This window comes from Oncorhynchus gorbuscha, linkage group LG12 (genome assembly GCF_021184085.1).
Source record: "Oncorhynchus gorbuscha isolate QuinsamMale2020 ecotype Even-year linkage group LG12, OgorEven_v1.0, whole genome shotgun sequence".
Lineage (NCBI taxonomy): Eukaryota > Metazoa > Chordata > Actinopteri > Salmoniformes > Salmonidae > Oncorhynchus > Oncorhynchus gorbuscha.
Window position 1 is genome coordinate 10149816 of NC_060184.1, and position 22231 is coordinate 10172046.

General features: G+C 42.8%; 1 protein-coding gene across 2 annotated transcripts in view; it reads left to right on the forward strand.

The window, feature by feature from the left end:
• Positions 1-22231, forward strand: part of LOC123990507 (formin-like) — a 55696-nt gene that overhangs the window by 3792 nt on the left and 29673 nt on the right. For both annotated transcript variants that reach the window (XR_006830661.1, XM_046291061.1), the window contains exons 2-5: positions 147-258; positions 2389-2450; positions 6776-7326; positions 20822-20963. Coding sequence is in view for 1 of the 2 variants with exons in the window: in XM_046291061.1 (XP_046147017.1) it covers positions 147-258; positions 2389-2450; positions 6776-7326; positions 20822-20963 (867 nt within the window). In the remaining variant the exon portion in view is untranslated. The remainder of the gene's footprint in view (positions 1-146; positions 259-2388; positions 2451-6775; positions 7327-20821; positions 20964-22231) is intronic.

Sequence of the window (22231 nt, forward strand, 5' to 3'; positions counted from 1 at the left end):
TATTTTGTCGTTGTTGAAGAGTTCCCTAATGTTGTAGGAACTTTCACAGTTTGCTGTGACATTCATTTCTGTGTTAAGGGCTTAATGCCTGAAATATAGGCTGTCTTGAAATAATTTTTTACAAATATTGTGGCTCTGCCCACCAGTTGCGGGTGTCGACCCCAGGTGATGGAGAGGACCGGTCCACCCCAGGTCGTCTGCAGGCCATCTGGCCCCCAACTAAGGAGGAGAAAGTGGGACTGAAATACACAGAAGCCGGTAAGGACCCAAAGGACAAAAATCAACTTATAGTAAACAAATATTCACTATGGGTGGAACCCTACGGTAACTTGAGGTATGCGTGTGAGATACCTCTGATCATATAACAGATTCAATGATGTCACAGAGAGTTGGCATGACAATTCAAGTTCTATGTACAGGTCTCAAGTTAGGATTCAGCCCGTGGCCTTGACCCATGCAGCCAGCCAGGCCAGCTCTGAGCTGTGACTAACTGAGCTCTATGGGTTCAATTCAATTTTTATTACAGTCGATTCCAATTCCACATTTGCCTCATTGAAAATAATTGGAATTTCAATGTGCTTCCTAAATTGGCTGGAATATAAATGAAATGAACCCCGTCTGAAAGTTACAGTATGCAACAGAGACAGAACAGTGGATAGGTAGAGAGAGAGTGAGAGTGAAATATATAGAGAGAGAGTCCATGTTCTCTGTAGTAAATGTAAAATCCCATGGTCTACCGGGAAGGTAAATACTCATACTATACAAATGGGAAGGTCAACAATCCTCCACCCTGTCCCTGTGATTGTCCACAGCAGAAGGCTGCCTGGTCTCTAGATGACTGATGTCACAAGGGCATTGTTTTGGGACAGGGCTGTGTGTGCTGTGGTGCCAGGAACTTTTACGTTCACTTCTTAAATTCTTATCCATCCGATAACACATCAGGTGTGTTTGGCAGGGGCCACTCCTTGTGCTCACACAGGCACCAGCTGATTATCATAGAAATACACAGTACCAGTCAATAGTTTGGACACGCCTACTCATTCAAGGGCTTTTCTCTATTTGTACTATTTTCTACATTGTAGAATAATAGTGAATACATCACCACTATGAAATAACACATATGGAATCATGTAGTAACCAAAATAAAGTGTTAAACAAATCAAAATATATTTTTATATTTTACATTCTTCAAAGTAGCCACATTTTGCCTTGATGACACCTTTACACACTCTTGGCATTCTCTTAACCAGCTTCACTTGGAATGCCTGTCCAACAATGCCTGTCTTGAAGGAGTTCCCACATATGAGGAGCACTTGTTGGATGCTTTCCCTTCACTCTGCGGTCCAATTCATCCCAAACCATCTCAATTGGGTTGAGGTCAGGTGATTGTGGAAGCCAGGTCATCTGATGCATCACTCTCCTTCTTGGTCAAAGTCTTTACACAGCCTGGAGGTGTGTTGGTTCATTGTCCTGTTGAAAAACAAATGATAGTGCCACTAAGCTCAAACAGTGTCACCAGCAAAGCAACCCCACAATCATCCATTCACCTCCTTTGCATCTCACAAAGACATGGTGGTTAGAACCATGAAAGCCAGTTTCATCAGAGCACTGGTTCTTGCAACAGCACTTGAAGAACCTTTCAATGATCTTGACATTTTACAGATTGACTGACCTTCATTTTTATTTAACCTTTATTTAACTAGACAAGTCAGTTAAGAACAAGTTTTTATTTTCTATGACGGCCTAGGAACAGTGGGCAGAACGACAGATTTGTACCTTGTCAGCTCGGGGATTTGAACTTGCAACCTTCTGGTTACTAGTCCAACGATCTAACCACTAGGCTATCCATGTCATGGCTTAAAGTAATGATGGATTGTAATTTCTCTTTGCTTATTTGAGCTGTTCTTGCCATAATATGGGCTCAAACGCATTAAGAAAAAAATTAATTCTACAAATTAACAAGGCACACCTGTTAATTGAGATGCATTCCAGGTGACTACCTCATGAACTGGTTGAGAGAATGACAAGATTGTGCAAAGCTGTCATCAAGGCAAAGGGTGGCTACTTTGAAGAATCTAAAATATATTTCATTTGTTTAACACTGTTTTGGTTACTACGTGATTCCATATGTGTTATTTCATAGAATTGATGTCCTCACTATTATTCTACAATGTAGAAAATAGTAAAAATAAAGAAAAACCCTTGAATGAGTAGGTGTGTCCAAACTATTGACTGGCAGTGTACATCTATAAATAGTTGTCATGAGAATATTTAGGAGAACACATAAAATGTACGGTAACTATATGGAAATGTATTTTTTGAAAATACATACTTACTGCCGCCTTGTGGTTCAGTTGTATATTTCATCACGGTCTGCTTGTCCTCCAGAACACCAGGCAGCCCTCCTGCAGCTGAAGAGAGAATGCAACGAGGAGATGGAGAAGATACAGGTCAGTAGAGCACAGTACTACAGGTCAGTAGAACACAGTACTACAGGTCAGTAGAGCACAGGACTACAGGTCAGTAAAGCACAGTACTACAGGTCAGTAAAGCACAGTACTACAGGTCAGTAAAGCACAGTACTACAGGTCAGTAAAGCACAGTACTACAGGTCAGTAAAGCACAGTACTACAGGTCAGTAAAGCACAGTACTACAGGTCAGTAGAACACAGTACTACAGGTCAGTAGAGCACAGTACTACAGGTCAGTAGAGCACAGTACTACAGGTCAGTAGAGCACAGTACTACAAGTCAGTAGAACACAGTACTACAGGTCAGTAGAACACAGTACTACAGGTCAGTAGAGCACAGGACTACAGGTCAGTAAAGCACAGTACTACAGGTCAGTAAAGCACAGTACTACAGGTCAGTAAAGCACAGTACTACAGGTCAGTAAAGCACAGTACTACAGGTCAGTAAAGCACAGTACTACAGGTCAGTAAAGCACAGTACTACAGGTCAGTAGAACACAGTACTACAGGTCAGTAGAGCACAGTACTACAGGTCAGTAGAGCACAGTACTACAGGTCAGTAAAGCACAGTACTACAGGTCAGTAAAGCACAGTACTACAGGTCAGTAAAGCACAGTACTACAGGTCAGTAGAGCACAGTACTACAGGTCAGTAAAGCACAGTACTACAGGTCAGTAGAGCACAGTACTACAGGTCAGTAGAGCACAGTACTACAAGTCAGTAGAACACAGTACTACAGGTCAGTAGAGCACAGTACTACAGGTCAGTAGAGCACAGTACTACAGGTCAGTAAAGCACAGTACTACAGGTCAGTAAAGCACAGTACTACAGGTCATTAAATCACAGTACTACAGGTCAGTAAGAGCACAGTACTACAGGTCAGTAGAGCACAGTACTACAGGTCAGTAGAGCACAGTACTACAGGTCAGTAGAAAAAGTACTACAGGTCAGTAGAACACAGTACTACAGGTCAGTAGAACACAGTACTACAGGTCAGTAGAACACAGTACTACAGGTCAGTAGAACACAGTACTACAGGTCAGTAGAGCACAGTACTACAGGCCAGTAGGAGCACAGTACTACAGGTCAGCAGAGTACAGTACTACAGGTCAGTAGAGCACAGTACTACAGGTCAGTAGAGCACAGTACTAGAGGTCACTAGAGCACAGTACTACAGGCCAGTAGGAGCACAGTACTACAGGTCATCAGAGCACAGTACTACAGGTCAGTAGAGCACAGTACTACAGGTCAGTAAAGCACAGTACTACAGGTCAGTAGAGCACAGTACTACAGGTCAGTAAAGCACAGTACTACAGGTCAGTAGAGCACAGTACTACAGGTCAGTAGAGCACAGTACTAGAGGTCACTAGAGCACAGTACTACAGGCCAGTAGGAGCACAGTACTACAGGTCATCAGAGCACAGTACTACAGGTCAGTAGAGCACAGTACTACAGGTCAGTAAAGCACAGTACTACAGGTCAGTAGAGCACAGTACTACAGGTCAGTAAAGCACAGTACTACAGGTCAGTAGAGCACAGTACTACAGGTCAGTAGAGCACAGTACTACAAGTCAGTAGAACACAGTACTACAGGTCAGTAGAGCACAGTACTACAGGTCAGTAGAGCACAGTACTACAGGTCAGTAAAGCACAGTACTACAGGTCAGTAAAGCACAGTACTACAGGTCATTAAATCACAGTACTACAGGTCAGTAAGAGCACAGTACTACAGGTCAGTAGAGCACAGTACTACAGGTCAGTAGAGCACAGTACTACAGGTCAGTAAAGCACAGTACTACAGGTCAGTAGAAAAAGTACTACAGGTCAGTAGAACACAGTACTACAGGTCAGTAGAACACAGTACTACAGGTCAGTAGAACACAGTACTACAGGTCAGTAGAACACAGTACTACAGGTCAGTAGAGCACAGTACTACAGGCCAGTAGGAGCACAGTACTACAGGTCAGCAGAGCACAGTACTACAGGTCAGTAGAGCACAGTACTACAGGTCAGTAGAGCACAGTACTAGAGGTCACTAGAGCACAGTACTACAGGCCAGTAGGAGCACAGTACTACAGGTCATCAGAGCACAGTACTACAGGTCAGTAGAGCACAGTACTACAGGTCAGTAAAGCACAGTACTACAGGTCAGTAGAGCACAGTACTACAGGTCAGTAAAGCACAGTACTACAGGTCATTAAATCACAGTACTACAGGTCAGTAGAGCACAGTACTACAGGCCAGTAGGAGCACAGTACTACAGGTCAGCAGAGCACAGTACTACAGGTCAGTAGAGCACAGTACTACAGGTCAGTAGAGCACAGTACTAGAGGTCACTAGAGCACAGTACTACAGGCCAGTAGGAGCACAGTACTACAGGTCATCAGAGCACAGTACTACAGGTCAGTAGAGCACGGTACTACAGGTCAGTAAAGCACAGTACTACAGGTCAGTAGAGCACAGTACTACAGGTCAGTAAAGCACAGTACTACAGGTCAGTAGAGCACAGTACTACAGGTCAGTAGAGCACAGTACTAGAGGTCACTAGAGCACAGTACTACAGGCCAGTAGGAGCACAGTACTACAGGTCATCAGAGCACAGTACTACAGGTCAGTAGAGCACAGTACTACAGGTCAGTAAAGCACAGTACTACAGGTCAGTAGAGCACAGTACTACAGGTCAGTAGAGCACAGTACTACAAGTCAATAGAACACAGTACTACAGGTCAGTAGAGCACAGTACTACAGGTCAGTAGAGCACAGTACTACAGGTCAGTAAAGCACAGTACTACAGGTCAGTAAAGCACAGTACTACAGGTCATTAAATCACAGTACTACAGGTCAGTAAGAGCACAGTACTACAGGTCAGTAGAGCACAGTACTACAGGTCAGTAGAGCACAGTACTACAGGTCAGTAAAGCACAGTACTACAGGTCAGTAGAAAAAGTACTACAGGTCAGTAGAACACAGTACTACAGGTCAGTAGAACACAGTACTACAGGTCAGTAGAACACAGTACTACAGGTCAGTAGAACACAGTACTACAGGTCAGTAGAGCACAGTACTACAGGCCAGTAGGAGCACAGTACTACAGGTCAGCAGAGCACAGTACTACAGGTCAGTAGAGTACAGTACTACAGGCCAGTAGGAGCACAGTACTACAGGTCATTAAATCACAGTACTACAGGTCAGTAGAGCACAGTACTACAGGCCAGTAGGAGGCCAGTACTACAGGTCAGCAGAGCACAGTACTACAGGTCAGTAGAGCACAGTACTACAGGTCAGTAGAGCACAGTACTAGAGGTCACTAGAGCACAGTACTACAGGCCAGTAGGAGCACAGTACTACAGGTCATCAGAGCACAGTACTACAGGTCAGTAGAGCACAGTACTACAGGTCAGTAGAACACAGTACTACAGGTCAGTAGAGCACAGTACTACAGGCCAGTAGGAGCACAGTACTACAGGTCAGCAGAGCACAGTACTACAGGTCAGTAGAGCACAGTACTACAGGTCAGTAGAGCACAGTACTAGAGGTCACTAGAGCACAGTACTACAGGCCAGTAGGAGCACAGTACTACAGGTCATCAGAGCACAGTACTACAGGTCAGTAGAGCACAGTACTACAGGTCAGTAAAGCACAGTACTACAGGTCAGTAGAGCACAGTACTACAGGTCAGTAGAGCACAGTACTACAGGTCAGTAGAGCACATTACTACAGGCCAGTAGAACACAGCACTACAGGTCAGTAGAGCACAGCACTACAGGTCAGTAGAACACAACCCTAACACAACCCTAAACCTAACACACTCCTAACACAACCCTAAACCTAACACACTCCTAACACAACCCTAACACAACCCTAAACCTAACACACTCCTAACACAACCCAAACCCTAACACAACCCTAAACCTAACACAACCCCAACACAACCCTAACCCCAACACAACCCTAACCCCAACACAACCCCAACACAACCCTAACCCCAACACAACCCTAACCCCAACACAACCCTAACACAACCCTAACCCTAACACAACCCTAACCCCAACACAACCCTAACTCCAACACAACCCTAACCCCAACACAACCCTAACACAACCCTAACCCTAACACAACCCTAACACAACCCTAACCCCAACACAACCCTAACACAACCCTAACCCTAACACAACCCTAACCCCAACACAACCCTAACTCCAACACAACCCTAACTCCAACACAACCCTAACACAACCCTAACCCTAACACAAACCTAACCCAAACACAACCCTAACCCCAACACGACCCTAACCTAAACTGCAGGAGGACTTTGGAAAGCAGCTGCGCCAGGTGAGAGGGGACAATGAGGAGCGTATATTCCACCTGGAGTGCAACCTGGCCCGGCTACAGAGCGACCTGGCATTGAGTGCACACCACCGTCGTGGAGACCTCCGAGACGTTGCCGTATCCACGGGAGATGACCTCTCACAACGGACCGTCCACAACGTGTGCATCCAGACGGACCATCAAACCCTTATCAGAACCCCTGAGGATGAGGAGGGAGGTGTCAGGCTGGGCCCCCAACCCCCCCTCAATGTGCCTAAGAGACTGGGCCTGGCTTCTATCAGTCTAAATCTGTCTGGACAGGCTACCTCTCCCTCTTCTCCCTCTTCTTCCCCCCTTCTCCCTCCTCCACCTCCTCCTCCTCCTTTCCCAAAACAGACCCAGGGACTTGACGGCCCTCCACCGCCACCAGGCTGTGTTCCCCCTCCCCCTCCAGGTGTGTTGGTGGATAAACCCCACAGGAAGCCTGCTGTGGAACCAGCCTGTCTCATGAAGCCTCTCTACTGGACCAGGATACAGATACAGGACAAGTAGGTGTTACATCTAACTATCAATCAATCAATCAAATGTTTCTTTCCCCAAAGTTGTATTTTTCTTCTACAAGGTAACAAAATTGTTATTGCTCGTTCCATTTTTACATCTTATTCACCATTATAAAGTTGTTTTTTACTTTGCGAAAGACAGACCAACCACTGATCCCACCCCGATGTTCTTATTTATCACTGATCCCGCCCACCTCGATGTTCACGCTTATCACTGATCCCGCCCACCTCAACGTTCACACTTATCACTGATCCCGCCCACCTCGATGTTCAAGCTTATTACTAATCCCGCCCACCTCGATGTTCACACTTATTACTAATTCCGCCCACCTCGATGTTCACGCTTATTACTAATCCCGCCCACCTCGATGTTCACGCTTATTACTAATCCCGCCCACCTCGATGTTCACGCTTATTACTAATCCCGCCCACCTCGATGTTCACGCTTATCACTGATCCCGCCCACCTCGACGTTCACGCTTATCACTGATCCCGCCAACCTCGACGTTCACACTTATCACTGATCCCGCCCACCTCGACGTTCACGCTTATCACTGATCCCGCCCACCTCGACGTTCACACTTATCACTGATCCCGCCCACCTCGATGTTCACGCTTATTACTAATCCCGCCCACCTCGATGTTCACGCTTATCACTGATCCCGCCCACCCCGATGTTCACACTTATCACTGATCCCGCCCACCTCGACATATAAGGGAGGTTTCTGAGTCAAAGGTGAACAAGGTGATTAGCTCACTAAAGAACTCTAAAGCCAAAGATGTGTTTGGTCTGGACTCTACCTTTCTTCAAAACTACACAGAGTCACTCATTGGCCCCATTACTACGGTCACCAACACATCTATTGGTCTCGGGGTGTTTCCAAGGGTATGAAAGTCAGCCATAGTAACGGCCATCTTTAAATTGTGCGACCCTGCTGATGTGAGTAACTACAGGACCATTAGTATACTACCTGTGGTGTCAAAGGTTGTTGAAAAGTGTGTAGCAGAACAACTGATTGCCCACCTCAACAACAGCCCCTTCACATTACACTCCATGCAGTTTGGCTTCAGAGCGAAACACTCCACAGAAACGGCCAACTGCTTTCTTCTGGAAAATGTGAAGTCCAAGATGGACAAAGGGGGCGTTGTTGGGGTTGTGTTTCTGGACCTTAGGAAGGCTTTGAATACTGTTAACCATGAGATTCTCATCACAAAATTGTCCAAGTTCAACTTCTCCCCCGATGCCTTGAGATGGATGAAATCATACCTTGAAGGCAGAACTCAGTGTGTCAGAGTGAGCAATGAGCTGTCGCCTATTCTTAGATATGATGTGGGCCTGCCCCAAGGGTCAATACTGGGGCCCCTCTTGTTCAGATCTGCCTTCTGTCTGTACTGGGTCTGAAGTTCAAATGTATGCAGATGATACAGTGATATATGTGCAAAGAGTAAACAACAAGCTGCAGAATAACTCACTACTGTAATAGTCCAGGTTACAAAGTGGCTCAGTGACTCGTGTTTGCATCTCAATGTGAAAAAAACAGTTTGCATGTTCTTCACAAAGAGGGCAACAGATGCTACTGAGCCAGATGTCTATGTGTCAGGGGAGAAGCTCCAGGTGGTATCTGATTTTAAGTACCTTGGCATCATACTTGATTCCAACCTCTCTTTTAAAAAGCATGTGAAATAGGTCATTCAGATAACCAAATTCAACCTAGCTAATTTCCGATTTATACGAAATTGTTTGACTACAGAGGTAGCAAAACTGTACTTCAAATCTATGATACTCCCCCACTTAACATACTGCTTGACTAGTTGGGCCCAAGCTTGCTGTACAACATTAAAACCAATTCAGTCTGTCTACAAACAGGCTCTCAAAGTGCTTGATAGGAAACCCAATAGCCATCATCACTGTTACATCTTCAGAAAGCATGAGCTCCTGAGTTGGGAAAATTTTGTGCAATACAAGATCCCAAATGGCCTGGCTCCCCTCCACTCAGTATTTTTGTTAAACAGAAAACCCAAACATATGGCAGCAGATCCACAAGGTCTGCCATGAGAGGTGACTGTAAAGTTCCCTTAAGGATAAGCACCTTTAGTAAATCCGCTTTCTCTGTGAGAGCTTCCCATGTCTGGAATACACTGCCATCAGACACACATAACTGCACCACATATCACACTTTCACAAAATGCATGAAGACTTGGCTAAAGGTCAATCAGATTTGTGAACATGGTCCCTAGCTGTGTGTTGCCGCTTTCCATGTTGTCTGTTGTCTGTAGCTTGTGAGGTGTGGAAACACTTTGTTGCTTTTATGAATTTTGTTTTGCTGCTTTTTGTTCTATGTTGCTCTGTCTGTATGCTATGTCTTGCTTGTCCTATGTTGCTATGTCTTGCTTGTTCTATGGTGCTATTGTCTATATTGTAATTGTTTTTAATAACCTGCCCAGGGACTGCGGTTGAAAATTAGCCGGCTGGCTAAAACCGACACTTTTACTGAAACATTGATTAATGTGCACTGTCCCTGTAAAAAATAAAATAAACTCAACAACAAAAATGTAAATGCAACTTGCAACAATTTCAATGATTTTACTGAGTTACAGGTCATATAAGGAGTCAATTTAAATAAATTCATTAGGCCGTAATCTATTGATATCACATGACTGGGAAGTGGCGCAGCCATGGGTGGGCCTGGGGGGGGGGCATAGGCCCACCCACTTGGGAGCCAGGTCCACCCACTGGGGAGCCAGGCCCAGCCAATCAGAAATAGTTTTCCCCCGCAAATGGGCTTTATTACAGACGGAAATACTCCTCAGCTTCCTCAGCTGTCCGCGTGACTCGTCTCAAACGATCCCACAGGTGAAGAATCTGGGTGTGGAGGTCCTGTGCTTGCGTAGTTACATGTGGTCTGCGGTTGTGAGGCCGGTTGACTGGTCTCAGACCATCCCACAGGTGAAGAATCCGGATGTGAAGGTCCTGGGCTTGCGTAGTTACATGTGGTCTGCGGTTGTGAGGCCGGTTGGACGTACTGTCAAATTCTCTAAAACAACATTCAATTCTCTGTCAACAGCTCTGGTGGACATTCCTGCACATGGAACATTTCTGGGATCTTTTATTTCAAATAATGAAACATGGGACCAACACTTTGCATGTTGTGTTTATATCTTTTCTGTTCAGTGTATGTAACCCTTTTACATCAGCAGTTGTCACAGCACTTTACAGTAACCTGGTCTAGATCAGATCACTTAACCTGTTCCCAGGTCTGTTAGTGCTGTATAGTATAGCGTACTTCTATGGTTGTTTTCATGCCAAACAGACCTAGGACCAAGCTAGCAATCTTGCCCTATTTTGTTGAACCACATCTTGGTTCCTGTTAAGCCTTTTCATTCCTTGTGGAATATGGGGTCCATTGACAAATTGCTTCCATCCCTTTTTCTAGGTTTGGCTCATAAGAGCCTGGTATAAACGTTTTGGGTGGCTGTACAGTAGACAATTTAGTGTCGTCTGCCAGTAATACAGCAGGCATTGATTTGTGTGTCGTCCAATCCCTTGGCCATCCTCTCTACTGTTGCATTTTAATCTGAAACCTTTTGAACAAACTTGTACCCACCCACAGCTCTCCATCCAGCCAATGTAGTCAACTGCAAACGGTTATGTTACGAGTGTGGCTCGTGTTAAGTTGCTGTTGTTCCAACAGCCTCCCTGGACGGTTTTTAATAATAATAATATGCCATTTAGCAGACGCTTTTATCCAAAGCGACTTACAGTCATGTGTGCATACATTCTACGTATGGGTGGTCCCGGGAATCGAACCCACTACCCTGGCGTTACAAGCGCCATGCTCTACCAACTGAGCTACAGAAGGACCACCAAATCCTTGTTCCGATCTGCTGACCCACAGTATGTAAAGGTACGGCTGACTAGGTCGGTTGCGGATGGTTTATTTTTTGACCGGCAGTGCTTAGCAATATTATCTTGAGGCTATATCTTGCTTATCTCTGGGATTGACCCAGGATGACGCTTAAATGCGCAATATATTTAAGTTGCAAATTATTCGGTTTAGGTTTATTAGATGCTAACTGAACACTTATCCTGGTGGTGATTGCACGAGAGCAAAGAAGAGAGAAGAAGAAAAAAAATCAGTTGAAATTGAAGAAAACTTTGGGTCTCCACACCATGTGAATGAACTTTCAACATTGTAGAACCTATTTATTTTTGTAAACTTAGATTTTATTTTATTTTTTATTTTTTTATAGAAAATATGAACAAATGGCATGGACAAAATTATTTCAGATCTCTCCATAGGGTTTAGATGGGATTTGATGGGATAGATGGGATAGATGGGATCTGGTCTTTGTTGTCCTGGGTGCTTTTTAATGTGTGATTGGGGTCCCGATGGAAGATCCACAACAGAGATACAGTACTTGGACACTGGGTTGAACATTGCACTCCAAAAAACCTTAATAATCTGCTCCTAAATTAAAGTGATGAACTAAATTAAAATTGCTTCTGCAATGTTGACAATCCTATAACATTCTTTTCAATTTCAATTTATTTGTGAAGAAATAAGGGTTTATTTTAGAAAAGTGCCAGTATATCTGGCCACAACTTGTTATTCTTAATCACTATGTTTTTGATCTAGACTTATTTCTCTCTCTGTGGGAGGGAAACATATGTTTCTTCTCTTGAGAGTCAGGTCTGTCTTCGGCAGCCTTTCTCAATAGCAAGGCTACACTCACTGAGTCTGTACATAGTCAAAGATTTCCTGAATTTAGGGTTAGTCACAGGGGTCAGGTATTCTGCCTATGTGTACTCTCTGTTTTTGGCCAAATAGCATTCTAGTTTGGTCTGTTTTTTTGTAAATTCTTTCTAATGCCAAGTAATTCTCTTTTTGTTTTCTCGTGATTTGGTTGGGTCTAATTGGGCTGCTGTCCTGGGGATCTGTGGGGTCTGTTTGTGTTTGTGAACAGAGCCCCAGGATCAGCTTGCTTAGGGGCCTCTTCACCAGGTTCATTTCTCTGTAGGCGATGGCTTTGTTATGGAAGGTTTGAGAATTGCTTCCTTTTAGGTGATTGTAGAATATTACTTTTCTGGATTTTGATAATTAGCGGGTATCAGCCTAATTCTGCTCAGCATGCATTATTTTGTGTTTTACGTTGTACAGAGAGGATAGTTTTGCAGAATGCTGCATGCAGAGTCTCAATTTGGTCTTTGTCCCATTTTGTGAGTTGGTAAGCGGACCCCAGACCTCACAACCGTGAAGGGGAATGGGTTCAATAACTTTATTTTTAGACAGATCCTAATTGGTATGTCAAATTGTATGTTCCTTTTGATGGCATAGAAGGCCCTTCCTGCCTTGTTTATCAGATTGTTGTTTATTTTATTCAACTAGGCCATCAGTTAAGAACAAATTATTATTTAACAATGACGGCCTACCCCGGCCAAACCCAGACCAATTGTGCGCCAGCCTATGGGACTCGCAATCACAACCGGATGTGATGTAGCCTGGATTCAAACCGGGTACTGCAGTGATGCCTCTTGCCAGGAACACTATTCATATTCCTGGCAACTGGACCTTTTTTGGAACACCATTATTTTTGTCTTAGTGAGATTTACTGTCAGGGCCCAGGTCGGACAGAATATGTGCAGAAGATCTAGGTGAAGCTGTAGGTCCTCCTTGGTTGGGGACAGAAGCACCAGATCATCAGCAATCAGTAGATATTTGACTTCAGATGTTAGTAGGGTGAGGCCGGGTGCTGCAGGCTGTTCTAGTGTCCTCTCTAATTCCTTGATATATACACTACCGTTCCAAAACCTGGGGTCACTTAGAAATGTCCTTGTTTTCCATGAAAACATACATGAAATGAGTTGCAAAATGAATAAGAAATATAGTCAAGACGTTGACAACGTTATAAATAATGATTTTTAATTGAAATAATAATTTTGTCATTCAAACTTTGCTGTCGTCAAATAATCCTCCATTTGCAGCAATTACAGCCTTGCAGACCTTTGGGATTCTAGTTGTCAATTTGTTGAGGTAATCTGAAGAGATTTCACCCCATGCTTCCTGAAGCACCTCCCATTAATTGGATTGGCTTGATGGGCACATCTTACGTACCATACGGTCAAGCTTCTCCCACAACAGCTCAATAGGGTTGAGATCCGGTGACTGTGCTGGCCACTCCATTATAGACAGAATACCAGCTGACTGCTTCTTCCCTAAATAGTTATTGCATAGTTTGGTGCTGTGCTTTGGGTCATTGTTCTGCTGTAGGAGGAAATTGGCTCCAATTAAGCGCCGACAAAAGGGTATGGTATGGTGTTGCAAAATGGAGTGATGGCCTTCCTTCTTCAAGATCCCTTTTACCCTGTACAAATCTCCCACTTTACCACTACCAAAGCACCCCCAGACCAACACATTGCCTCCACCAGACCAACACATTGCCTCCACCAGACCAACACATTGCCTCCACCAGACCAACACATTGCCTCCACCAGACCATCACATTGCCTCCACCAGACCATCACATTGCCTCCACCAGACCATCACATTGCCTCCACCAGACCAACACATTGCCTCCACCAGACCAACACATTGCCTCCACCAGACCAACACATTGCCTCCACCATGCTGACAGATGGCGTCAAGCACTCATCCAGCATCTTTTCATTTTTTCTCCATCTCACAAATGTTCTTCTTTGTGATCCGAACACCTCAAACTTAGATTAATCTATCCATAACACTTTTTTTCCATCTTCCTCTGTCCAGTGTCTGTGTTCTTTTGCCCATCTTCATCTTTTATTTTAATTGGACAGTATTTCTTTGCAACTCTGACTAGAATGCCAGTAATAACCCGGAGTAGTCTCTTCACTGTTGACGTTGAGACTGGACAGAGGAACTCTGCCTAGAAGGCCAGCATCCCTGAGACGCCTCTCCACTGTTGACATTGAGACTGGACAGAGGAACTCTGCCTAGAAGGCCAGCATCCCTGAGACGCCTCTCCACTGTTGACATTGAGACTGGACAGAGGAACTCTGCCTAGAAGGCCAGCATCCCTGAGACGCCTCTCCACTGTTGACGTTGAGACTGGACAGAGGAACTCTGCCTAGAAGGCCAGTATCCCTGAGACGCCTCTCCACTGTTGACGTTGAGACTGGACAGAGGAACTCTGCCTAGAAGGCCAGCATCCCTGAGACGCCTCTCCACTGTTGACGTTGAGACTGGACAGAGGAACTCTGCCTAGAAGGCCAGCATCCCTGAGACGCCTCTCCACTGTTGACGTTGAGACTGGACAGAGGAACTCTGCCTAGAAGGCCAGCATCCCTGAGACGCCTCTCCACTGTTGATGTTGAGACTGGACAGAGGAACTCTGCCTAGAAGGCCAGCATCCCTGAGACACCTCTCTACTGTTGACGTTGAGACTGGACAGAGGAACTCTGCCTAGAAGGCCAGTATCCCGGAGTCGCCTCTCCACTGTTGACGTTGAGACTGGTGTTTTGCAGGTACTATTTAATGAAGCTGCTTGTAGAGGACTTGTGAGGCATCTGTTTCTCAAACTAGACACTCTAATGTACATGTCCTCTTGCTCAGTTGTGCACCGGGGCCTCCAACTCTTCTTTCTATTCAGGTTAGAGCCAGTTCACGCTGTTCTGTGAAGGGAGTAGTACACAGCGTTGTACGAGATCTTCAGTTTCTTGGTAATTTCTCGCATGGAATAGTCATCATTTCTCAGAACAAGAATAGACTGATGAGTTTCAGAAGAAAGTTTTTTTCTTCTGGCCATTTCGAGCCTGTAATCGAACCCACAAATGCTGATGCTCCAGATACTCACCTAGTCTAAAGAAGGCAATGTTTTCCTTCTTTAATCAGAACAACAGTTTTCAGCTGTGCTAACATAATTTCAAAATGGGTTTCTAATGATCAATTAGCCTTTTAAAATTATCAACTTGGATTAGCTAACACAATGTGCCATTGGAACACAGGAGTGATGGTTGCTGATAATGGGCCTCTGTACGCCTGTGTAGATATTTCATAAAAAAATCAGCTGTTTCCAGCTACAATAGTAATTTACAACATTAACAGTGTCTACACTGTATTTTTGATCATTATGATGTTATTTTAATAGACAAACAAATGTGCTTTTCTTTAAAAAACAAGGCAATTTCTAAGTGACGCCAAACTTTTGAATGGTAGTGTATGTTGAAGAGGGTGGGGCTTAAGCTGCATCCCTGTCTCACCCCCCCGCACGGTGGAAAGAAGTGTTTTTCTTTTGCCAGTTTTAATCGCACACTTGATTTTATAATGTTGTATGTTTTTCCCCCCAACACCACTTTCCATCAATTTGTATAGCAGACCCTCATGGCTAAATGAGTCGAAAGCGTTTGTGAAATCAACAAAGCATGAGAAGACTTTTCCTTTGTTTTGATTTGTTTGTGTGTCAATTAGGGTGTGCAGGGTGAATACATGGTCTGTCGTACGGTAATTTGGTAAAATGACAATTTGACATTTGCTTAATGACAATGCGAGGATTTCCCCAAGGTTGCTGTTGATGCTTATCCCACGGTAGTTATTGGGGTCAAATTTGTTTCCACTTTTGTGGATTGGAGTGATCATTCCTTGGTTCCAAATATTGGGGAAGATGCCAGAGCTGAGGATGATGTTAAAGAGTTTAACTATTGCCAATTGGAATTTTTTGTCTGTATTTTTTATCATTTAATCAACAACACAGGCCATTTTGGGTTGGAGGGTTTGTATTTTTTCCTGTAGTTCATTCAATGTAATTGTAGAAACCAGTGGATTCTGGTAGTCTTTAATAGTTGATTCTAAGATTTTAATTTGATCATGTATATGTTTTTTGTTGTTGTTTGTTCTTTGTTATATATCCAAATAGATTGGAGAAGTGGTTTACCCAGACATCTCTGTTTTGGATAGATAGTTACCCAGACATCTCTGTTTTGGATAGATAGTTACCCAGACATCTCTGTTTTGGATAGATAGTTACCCAGACATCTCTGTTTTGGATAGATAGTTACCCAGACATCTCTGTTTTGGATAGATAGTTACCCAGACATCTCTGTTTTGGATAGATAGTTACCCAGACATCTCTGTTTTGGATAGATAGTTACCCAGACATCTCTGTTTTGGATAGATAGTTACCCAGACATCTCTGTTTTGGATAGATAGTTACTCATACATCTCTGTTTTGGATAGATAGTTACCCAGACATCTCTGTTTTGGATAGATAGTTACTCATACATCTCTGTTTTGGATAGATAGTTACCCAGACATCTCTGTTTTGGATAGATAGTTATCCAGACATCTCTGTTTTGGATAGATAGTTACCCAGACATCTCTGTTTTGGATAGATAGTTACCCAGACATCTCTGTTTTGGATAGATAGTTACCCAGACATCTCTGTTTTGGATAGATAGTTACTCATACATCTCTGTTTTGGATAGATAGTTACCCAGACATCTCTGTTTTGGATAGATAGTTACCCAGACATCTCTGTTTTGGATAGATAGTTACCCAGACATCTCTGTTTTGGATAGATAGTTACCCAGACATCTCTGTTTTGGATAGATAGTTACTCATACATCTCTGTTTTGGATAGATAGTTACCCAGACATCTCTGTTTTGGATAGATAGTTACTCATACATCTCTGTTTTGGATAGATAGTTACCCAGACATCTCTGTTTTGGATAGATAGTTATCCAGACATCTCTGTTTTGGATAGATAGTTACCCAGACATCTCTGTTTTGGATAGATAGTTACTCATACATCTCTGTTTTGGATAGATAGTTACCCAGACATCTCTGTTTTGGATAGATAGTTACCCAGACATCTCTGTTTTGGATAGATAGTTACCCAGACATCTCTGTTTTGGATAGATAGTTACCCAGACATCTCTGTTTTGGATAGATAGTTACCCAGACATCTCTGTTTTGGATAGATAGTTACCCAGACATCTCTGTTTTGGATAGATAGTTACCCAGACATCTCTGTTTTGGATAGATAGTTACCCAGACATCTCTGTTTTGGATAGATAGTTACTCATACATCTCTGTTTTGGATAGATAGTTACCCAGACATCTCTGTTTTGGATAGATAGTTACCCAGACATCTCTGTTTTGGATAGATAGTTACTCATACATCTCTGTTTTGGATAGATAGTTACCCAGACATCTCTGTTTTGGATAGATAGTTACCCAGACATCTCTGTTTTGGATAGATAGTTACTCATACATCTCTGTTTTGGATAGATAGTTACCCAGACATCTCTGTTTTGGATAGATAGTTACCCAGACATCTCTGTTTTGGATAGATAGTTACTCATACATCTCTGTTTTGGATAGATAGTTACCCAGACATCTCTGTTTTGGATAGATAGTTACTCATACATCTCTGTTTTGGATAGATAGTTACCCAGACATCTCTGTTTTGGATAGATAGTTACTCATACATCTCTGTTTTGGATAGATAGTTACCCAGACATCTCTGTTTTGGATAGATAGTTACCCAGACATCTCTGTTTTGGATAGATAGTTACTCATACATCTCTGTTTTGGATAGATAGTTACCCAGGCATCTCTGTTTTGGATAGATAGTTACTCAGACATCTCTGTTTTGGATAGATAGTTACTCAGACATCTCTGTTTTGGATAGATAGTTACCCATACATCTCTGTTTTGGATAGATAGTTACCCAGACATCTCTGTTTTGGATAGATAGTTACATCTCTGTTTTGGAGACATCTCTGTTTTGGATAGATAGTTACTCATACATCTCTGTTTTGGATAGATAGTTACCCAGACATCTCTGTTTTGGATAGATAGTTACTCATACATCTCTGTTTTGGATAGATAGTTACCCAGACATCTCTGTTTTGGATAGATAGTTACTCATACATCTCTGTTTTGGATAGATAGTTACCCAGACATCTCTGTTTTGGATAGATAGTTACCCAGACATCTCTGTTTTGGATAGATAGTTACTCATACATCTCTGTTTTGGATAGATAGTTACCCAGACATCTCTGTTTTGGATAGATAGTTACCCAGACATCTCTGTTTTGGATAGATAGTTACCCAGACATCTCTGTTTTGGATAGATAGTTACCCAGACATCTCTGTTTTGGATAGATAGTTACTCATACATCTCTGTTTTGGATAGATAGTTACCCAGACATCTCTGTTTTGGATAGATAGTTACCCAGACATCTCTGTTTTGGATAGATAGTTACCCAGACATCTCTGTTTTGGATAGATAGTTACCCAGACATCTCTGTTTTGGATAGATAGTTACCCAGACATCTCTGTTTTGGATAGATAGTTACTCATACATCTCTGTTTTGGATAGATAGTTACCCAGACATCTCTGTTTTGGATAGATAGTTACCCAGACATCTCTGTTTTGGATAGATAGTTACTCATACATCTCTGTTTTGGATAGATAGTTACCCAGACATCTCTGTTTTGGATAGATAGTTACCCAGACATCTCTGTTTTGGATAGATAGCTATTCGTGTTGTTTGTTTAGTGCTTTCACATTGTCCCAGATTCTTCAATTTTCCGTAGTGTATTTCTGAATGTTTTAGTGATTCACCATTCATTAGACTTTTTCCGTAGTGTATTTCTGTAATGTTTTAGTGATCCACCATAGTGAAGGTGTAGACTCAGGTTTTCCGTAGTGTATTTCTGTAATGTTTTAGTGATTCACCATAGTGAAGGTGTAGACTCAGGTTTTCCGTAGTGTATTTCTGTAATGTTTTAGTGATTCACCATAGTGAAGGTGTAGACTCAGGTTTTCCGTAGTGTATTTCTGTAATGTTTTAGTGATTCACCATAGTGAAGGTGTAGACTCAGGTTTTCCGTAGTGTATTTCTGTAATGTTTTAGTGATTCACCATAGTGAAGGTGTAGACTCAGGTTTTCCGTAGTGTATTTCTGTAATGTTTTAGTGATTCACCATAGTGAAGGTGTAGACTCAGGTTTTCCGTAGTGTATTTCTGTAATGTTTTAGTGATTCACCATAGTGAAGGTGTAGACTCAGGTTTTCCGTAGTGTATTTCTGTAATGTTTTAGTGATTCACCATAGTGAAGGTGTAGACTCAGGTTTTCCGTAGTGTATTTCTGTAATGTTTTAGTGATTCACCATAGTGAAGGTGTAGACTCAGGTTTTCCGTAGTGTATTTCTGTAATGTTTTAGTGATTCACCATAGTGAAGGTGTAGATTCAGGTTTTCTGTGTCTCTATGTTTTTGGTTGGATAGGTTTCTCAATTTCTTTCTTAGGTTTTTGCATCCTTCATCAAACCATTTGTCATTGTTGTTCATTTTCTTAGGTTGTTTAGCTTGGAATTTCTAGATTTCATTGGGAAGCTGAGAGGTCAAATATACTGTTTAGGTTTTCTACTGCTAAGTTTACACCTTCACTATTACAGTGAAACATTTTGTCCAGGAAATTGTCTAGAATGGATTGAATTTGTTGTTGCCTAATTGTTTCCACACTACTTTCCACACTACTTTCCTTCCATCTATAGCATTTATTAATATTATTAAGTTCCCCTGGCTTTAATGTCTCATGATTGAGCATAGCTCTGTTTAAGTAGAGTGTGATTTTGCTGTGATCTGATAGGGGTATCAGTGGACTGGCTGACGCTCTAAGAGACTCTGGGTTGAGATCCGTTTATAAAGTAGTCTGCTGCCAAGAGATGAGCTATAGGTGTACCTACCATAGGAGTCCCCTCGAAGTCAGATTCTTGTCCAGTTCTGGCATTTACAGTAGGTCGCCACAGACTAGTACATGGCCCTGGGGCTGGAAATTGTTAATCTCCCACTCTAGGATGGATAAGCTGTCATCGTTAAAGTATGGGGATGCTAGTTATTAGCATACCCCCTGAGTCTCTTCCCTGTTTCACACCTGGTAGTTTGGTGGATGGTACTACCAGCTCTCTGTAACCTAGAGGTCAACCAGTGGGTCCGTCTCCTGTATACCACCCACCTGGTAGTTTGGTGGATGGTACTACCAGCTCTCTGTAACCTAGAGGTCAACCAGTGGGTCCGTCTCCTGTATACCACCCACCTGGTAGTTTGGTGGATGGTACTACCAGCTCTCTGTAACCTAGAGGTCAACCAGTGGGTCCGTCTCCTGTATACCATGTTTCTTGTAGGATGACAATGTCTGTATTTCCAATTTCTTTGATGAAGTCTGGGTACCTGCTCTTTTTGGCCAAAGGCAGATGACCTCAGACCTGGTATATTCCTCTCTTTTTATCACTCACTCTCTCTCTCTCTCTCTCTCTCTCTCTCTCTCTCTCTCTCTCTCTCTTTCTCTTTCTCTTTCTCTCTATCACTCTCTCTCACTCTCTATTTCTCTTTCTCTTTCTCTCTATCACTCTCTCTCTCTTTATTTCTCTCTATCACTCTCTATCTCTCTATCGCTCTCTCCACGTTTCTCTACCTCTCTCTCTCTACCTCTCTTTCTCAGTAAGGACACACTGTGGAACTCTCTTGTGGAACCAGACATCATCAACACCACAGAGTTTGAAGATCTGTTCTCCAAGAGCACCTTGCAGACCAAGAAAAAACCTCTGTCAGAGGCCTATGAGAAGAAAGCCAAGGCCAAGAAGGTACTGTGAGGTTCCTCTCTGATTCAGGGGGGTTGGGTTAAATGTGAAAGACACATTTCAGGTGAGTGGATTCAGTCGTGCAGCTCACCAGGTTTCCGCTTTCCCTATGTAGCACAATATGGAGTGGCAATGTGTCTGTTAACCTCTAGAGGGGACTGATGTCTGGATTTAGTGTTGCTCAAATGTAGCCTGGAAATCCACATGGAATTCAGTTTCACTATTGTTTAATGTCTTCATTAAATTAACTATGAATTCAGTTTGGATTCCCAGGCTAGCTGAAGCTATGGTTCTAGTCCAAAATATAAAGTATTCATGTTTTATTTCTGGATGCCAAAACGTGTCTGTGAATGTGCTCCTCGAATGAACATGATAGTTCTTGATGTGAAGTAATTTTAGAACTTTTGTTCCAGAAACCTGATCAGAAAATGCTTGTTTAAAAATAAGTTTATGAAGTCTCCATTATCATCTATAGTATAGTCAGACATGATGAAGTCTCCATTATCATCTACAGTATAGTCAGCCATGATGAAGTCTCCATTATCATCTATAGTATAGTCAGACATGATGAAGTCTCCATGGTCATCTATCTATAGTCAGCCATGATGAAGTCTCCATTATCATCTATCTATAGTCAGCCATGATGAAGTCTCCATGGTCATCTATCTATAGTCAGCCATGATGAAGTCTCCATTATCATCTACAGTATAGTCAGCCATGATGAAGTCTCCATGGTCATCTATCTATAGTCAGCCATGATGAAGTCTCCATTATCATCTATCTATAGTCAGCCATGATGAAGTCTCCATGGTCATCTATCTATAGTCAGCCATGATGAAGTCTCCATTATCATCTACAGTATAGTCAGCCATGATGAAGTCTCCATGGTCATCTATCTATAGTCAGCCATGATGAAGTCTCCATTATCATCTATCTATAGTCAGCCATGATGAAGTCTCCATGGTCATCTATCTATAGTCAGCCATGATGAAGTCTCCATTATCATCTATCTATAGTCAGCCATGATGAAGTCTCCATGGTCATCTATCTATAGTCAGCCATGATGAAGTCTCCATTATCATCTATCTATAGTCAGCCATGATGAAGTCTCCATTATCATCTATCTATAGTCAGCCATGATGAAGTCTCCATGGTCATCTATCTATAGTCAGCCATGATGAAGTCTCCATTATCATCTACAGTATAGTCAGCCATGATGAAGTCTCCATGGTCATCTATCTATAGTCAGCCATGATGAAGTCTCCATTATC